The 6000-nt window shown below is 38.0% G+C and overlaps 1 protein-coding gene across 1 annotated transcript in view; it reads right to left on the bottom strand.

Annotated features, from left to right (window-relative positions):
* Positions 1-205: 205 nt before the first annotated feature.
* The window catches only part of WTIP (WT1 interacting protein), an 85391-nt gene continuing 79596 nt past the window's right edge, over positions 206-6000 (bottom strand). The window contains exon 8 of the mRNA XM_065641107.1: positions 206-4124. Within this exon, the coding sequence (XP_065497179.1) occupies positions 3972-4124 (153 nt within the window). The 3' untranslated portion in view covers positions 206-3971. The remainder of the gene's footprint in view (positions 4125-6000) is intronic.

Below are 6000 nucleotides of genomic sequence, written 5' to 3'. Positions count from 1 at the left end.
TTTAGATAAATAAATCTACATTTCCCAATTTTTTTTCTTCAACAATCAAGGGAATCAAACACTGAAACACAAAACCACAAGTAATTCTAAAGACTAAAAGACAGAAGCACATTGAAAGGTTTTACAAGGATATATACACAAAAATAGTTAAACTAATGTATATTTTCAGCATGTAAACTAGTTACATGATATACAAACTGGGAATTTATATATTTCCTACAAAATAAAAATCAACGTTGGTCCAAGTTCTTGGAAGAAAACTATATTCTTTTAAAGAAAATGAAAATATTTCTTAAATGAAAACTTAATTTAAGTCAAATTATATACTCTAGTTACGGCATTAGTTACAGAATGAATCACAAACTTTTAAACTTTTCTTGAAACACAAGAAAGCAGCTTTTGTCTCCTTTAGAGCTTTGGTTTACTTAACTACTCTGGAATTTCTGGTCTTAAAGAGCTCCTCTAACCATGTTTTCCTTTTGAAGCTCCACCTTACAAAACATATACACACACACACGCGTGCACACAAGTGAAAGGAAAAGGAAAGCAACTCAAACAAACCCTCTTTGAAAGCTCAATTATCTGTGTTCTTTTGTTTTGTTTTCAAATTATCATTTTAGTCCTTTCTTTGGAACGTGTCCTCCAGTGTGCGAGGGGCTCTGAATTGCCTGCGCCAGCTTTGTGCTGTAGGGACTGTGTGAGGTTCCTTACCCAAATGGAAAGGTGTAGTCCTGATGCAAATGAGAACAAGTTGTTGTAGTTTTACAGAAATATTCTGAAAGTACAGCAAAGGCTTCTGAAGAACAATCACATCATAAAATGAAATCCAGAAAGTTTACATCTCTGTTGAACTGATTTAACATAATAATATTCCTTAAGAAAAGCATTAAAAGAAGCTTTCTCATTTACATGATTCCCCAGAAAGGAGGTAAAAAGTGCAGAAACTGTCACTAGCACTAAAGAGTACAGCACATCATTGCTTTAGATTTGCTTTTGTTTTTCTCTTTGATTGAAAACAAAAACAAAAAACCCACAACCTGGCAAATTTTACTCTAGCTCCAGTTTTTGTACTAAATGCTGGCAAAACAAGGCTGTACTTCATTATACACTAATGGAATGCACCTGTCTATAGAAAATACTGGAATAACAGCTGCTGCTTTCTGGTTTTATACAAATTGCTAATTCTCTATTGAAATATTACCTTTCAGTATTTTTTTCCCATGATGATATTTAACACATTGGAACTGAGTAGAACTACAAGAGACTGATAAATTAATATGTGAAATGAAACTAAAATATTACTGTGTTCTACAGTATGATCGTTTTCAGAAAAGAAGAAAAGGTGTGGTATGTACACGTTGGATAGCATGCTGCCCCTTGAGAAGTATGTTGGAGTGGAAACTCAAACTTGCCACTGAAGGAGGCAAAGTGCTAAGGGAGGCACTGGCAGGAGACAGGGCTGAACCCCAGAGTCACCACCATCTCGGGCCACTGTGATTTTTGAAGGTTTTGCTTCTATACTGGTAAAGCAAAGCATTTTTCCAGTACAGCCAGTGCTGGTAGGGGGTGAGTTGCTCACAGGAACAGACCCAAACCTTCTCTGGGTGTTTAAATGATTGCTTTCTTAATCTGGTTTCCTTAATATATATTTTAAAGATAAGCAAGTAAAAATGCCTCAAAGCTAAATGTGGTCCAAAGCAGCTTCCTTAAATAAAAAAGTATTACATTGCAGTTGATGCTAAAAGTTTATCCTGAAGCTCTGGTATCTTCCATATTTGTAATAACCTTAAGGAATTGACCTGGTCATACAATCCAATTTAAGACTTTTTTTTCCCCCTCCCCTCTTTTCTAGTGTCTGCTGTTTGGGCAAGAGGCACATGTGCATCCCCTGCCTGCTGAGGCTGGGCCGGGGCCTGCGGACACAGAGGTCATGTCTGCAAAGGCAGAAAGTGTGCGTGCACCCAGTGGCCTCTCTTTTGCAGGCCAGGCCTCTTCGGTCACACTGTAGGAACAGGGCACTAGTTGCACTGTAATTCCTTCTAAACATGGCTACTATCACATTAAATATGTTAGTTATAAACTGATATATATATATTAATTAGGAAGTGACTTTTTAAAGGAGCTTCTGACTTGCCAAAGAGCATTCAGTAGGACAGGTTAATCTAGGCCAATGGAAGTTTGGCAAAAGTTCAGGAAACATACCTTTTGTTCCTTACTAACAGAAAAAAAAAAGTTCACAGAATTTTTCCTGCCCCCCTCCTCCCCCAAAAAGGGAATTCCAGACTTTCAAAAAGTTATGTTAAGGGAGTTACTTATTCCACTTTGGAATTAGTGTCTATTGGATGCTCTTTGTACTTTTCAAGAGCACCACAAAGGCCTTTCTAAAAATCAATAGAGCATGAGAAACTAAACTGCAATAGTGTTGCCAAATAAGTAATTTCATCAGTCCGCGTGCTGAATTTAACATGGGATCATTTCCGAATGGATCAGAATGGATTCTCAACGTGCTGAGAACTGGCATGGAAATGTTCCAGTTTATACATGTGGAGAATCTGGTCTGGTATTTCCACTTCCTCTGGAGCAGAAGAGTTTTATTTCATTGTAATTTTGGATACACTTAAAGACAGCAATGATGGATTTATTTAAAATATAAATTCAGGAAGGCTGGATCAATTCTCATGAGAATGCAAGAATTTTTTAAACATACAGATGTGTGATTTGCATGTAAATCATCAACACATGGTAGAAAACAAACCATAAAAAAGATTCATCTAACTTCCTATATGGAAGACACATATTTCCCCAGAGCTCTGAGGTTACTGTAAAAGCTTATGCAAAATATGAAAGTGTGTACATTCTATGTACATCTAATACTTGTTATAAAATACCAATGTTTCAATGGTCTGACTCTCTAAATTATTATTTCTGCTAAACTGTACTTGTTTTCCAATGAAGACAATCACCATAATCAGTTCAAAAGTACATCTAGAAAAGAACACAAAGCTGAAAAGATAATCCAAAAGCCACCGTCCCACTCCTCTTTTAATAATGTATCAACATACAATCATAAAGCAGTTGGTAACAAATGAAGTCTTGTGTAAAAGAAGTAGTATAAAGACAAGTGTACCTTTGCATAGAAAGGGGCTGCTGCTAACCCTATTAAACAAAAAACAGGTTTAAAAGGTGAATTCTTTAGTTAAGTGCCAAATCATCAAGTTGATGTGAATGCATTTTGATACCATGTCTACCTTTGTACATAGCAAGCAATTAGAGAGGTCTGTAACTTTCTTCAACTGTTGTGACCCTGCATGTGCCAATCTTTTGGATATATTCCTCTGTAATGTGGTTTTTATAGGAGACGCTTGCCACACTTCTCTAACAAGCTAAATAGTCTTTGGATGACTGTGGAACCTTGTAGTGTGGAAAACTGGCCTGACGCTGCTTTAACCCGTGCTGAAATCTGTTGTTGCTAAAAACACTTTATTTGCTTCCTATCCACTACTTCTGGGAATCTAAGTTTTAAAATAATGTGACACTGTATTCTCTAAGACCAGAATTCAACAAAACTAGCTAAAATGCTAGCATTTATCTTATCATGCTTGCTGCAGTATGATAAGGTGCTAACTTGTGGAAAGTAATTCTATACTCCTTACCTGGGCAAAATCTAGACTGAAGGAAACTGAGTTGGGAGTAGGAACAGCCCTTTGTACCATTGTTTTTAGAAATGCTGCCATTTACAGTTACAGTTTAGTGGTGAATTATTTGTTCAAGTAGACGGTGTCTCAGTGAAAATATCTAGATAAAAGAATGCATATATACAAGATCAGAAAAGGACCCCCTCACCTCTGATTTAAAAAATAAATAGCTGGTTTAGACTGTTATTACTGGAATCTCATCTTTAAAGGAACAGGAAAGTCATTTTAGATTTCTGTCTTCTCTTTCAAACGGCTTATTGGTCATGGAAATGTCTCTCAGAGTTCTGTGACGTGCATTGGATAGCTTGGAGGTGGATGTGATGGCAGTTTAATATTAAGGCGCCTGATATGACAGCCGTGGCAGAGCAAGTGGCCCTCCAACGGATAGCACCGATGGCCTTCCTCGTCATTGAGCTGTAAGCCACAATCCTAGAAGAAACACAGACATCCCAGATTAGTGATTCATACAGGTAAGTCATCTCATAACAATGTTGATCTATCCTACATAACCCTGAGAGCTCCCTCCTACGCCTCCACAGATGGCAACCTCCAAAGGTTTTGGTAGGTGGGCCCTGACTATCTCATATTGAGCAAAACGACATCACTGAAGTCGAACAGGACAGCCTATAGTAGCACCCAATGCTTTGCTCCCATTATTTCTCATTCCAGTCTCTTCTTCATCTAATAAATGTTGATGCAAATCAGACAAAAACAGACCAAGGACTGACCCTGACACATACAACCTGGAAGAGCTTAGAACAGAGAAGGAGCTAATTCTGCAACAAGGCAGCAAGCAAGAAATGGGGGAGCATAAGTAGAGAATGAGGAGTGGGGAAGAGGGGAAGATGACGCGTGTCTTTCTTCTGAAGCAGGGCTGAACTTTCTCTAATCTGGAAATAAAAAAACTAAAGACTTCAAGGCCAATGGTCCATCTTTAGTGGGAGTATGTTTGGCATTTAACTACAGGGACGACAAGGGTGAACAAGAGTAAAGGAACAGAAATGAAAGCAACAAACAGTGATCCTGCCTGCTGACTGTGATGTACACTGCAACAGAGACAATCCTGGTTCTCAGTTGTCAGCATTGTAATTTTGATGACATTTGAAAGTCATGGCAGTTTTGTGCTTGGATTTGATATTTCAAGTATGTTAAATACTGAAAAATTGTTACTGTGACCAGTTCTGACAAACCAGAGGTTCTGAGTACACATCTGCACACTTAAGAGAAAGGAAAAAAAACAATGAATATGTTGGGCATATAGGTCATTTTAGTATTAAAAACTGATGCAGTTTTTAATTGGACACAAAGTACAATTTTTCAGCTTTCATAGCTCAAGTTAAAATCCTTAAATTTTACAACACTGAAATAAGAATGAAAAATGGGTTTTAAAGTAAGGTTTAAAAGTGGAGTGTTAGTTTAGGGAGGCGTTAATCAAAGTTTCTGCCAAGGTAGTTTTCTGTTACTGTATGCTATGTAATAACTTCATAGTCCTTTATGTAAGATTTAAAATTCAGTTCCTCATTAGAATTTAACAATTTCAGATACCCTACAGATGTGCCAAGTGTTCATACCTTTTTCCCTCTCCAATAATTGTATTCCTCTTCTGCAATGAGAAAGCCTGCCTTCTCTGTGCATTTCAGTTTTAGAAAGGGGATCTATTCATCTGTAAACTGGGTTAAACTTCTCAGCAGAAGTGGTTGCACAAGAAAGAGATGATACAGAAAAGCAGCAACATTTCCAAACTGACAACTGACTTTGCATGGCCACCAGGCGATGATGACATTAACATCATTTCAGAAGTGGCTGCATAAATTATTATAGCCTTTGCAAAAATCTCCACGTGATTACTTCAAAATACCGACACAAACTGTTCTAGCAGGATTTGGAGACAGCAGTGACCCAGGGCCTACAGTTTGAAAGCTCGATTGGACACCTTTAGGCAGTAACCCACCCCTGTTAATAAATGGCTCACCCCTGATTTCTGTACATAAATGCAGTCTGCAGTTCTGGGCAGATGTGGAGGCAGCTTGATTTGCCTCAAACTGGAAGGAGAATGGGGAAATGAATAATGAAACAAAACTGAAAATAAACCCCCATTGGGACATTCTAATATAAAGTCAATAGCCTGCGAGAGAAGGGGAGGGAGCTGTCATCTTAGGTGAAGCCTGCACAAAGCAGGAGCTGGGGGAAGAAGGAGGAGGGAAGTACAGCTCTCCAAAATGCTGCCATTTCCTGTGCCAATTTCTCTTTAAAAATTGATAGAGAAGGATGCACTATCAGGTGTCTCTGTTGGAAGGAGACAGCT

This window comes from Caloenas nicobarica, chromosome 9 (assembly GCF_036013445.1).
Source record: "Caloenas nicobarica isolate bCalNic1 chromosome 9, bCalNic1.hap1, whole genome shotgun sequence".
NCBI lineage: Eukaryota > Metazoa > Chordata > Aves > Columbiformes > Columbidae > Caloenas > Caloenas nicobarica.
Note: the sequence above shows the minus strand (reverse complement) of the source record. Positions and strands in the feature narration are given on the sequence as shown.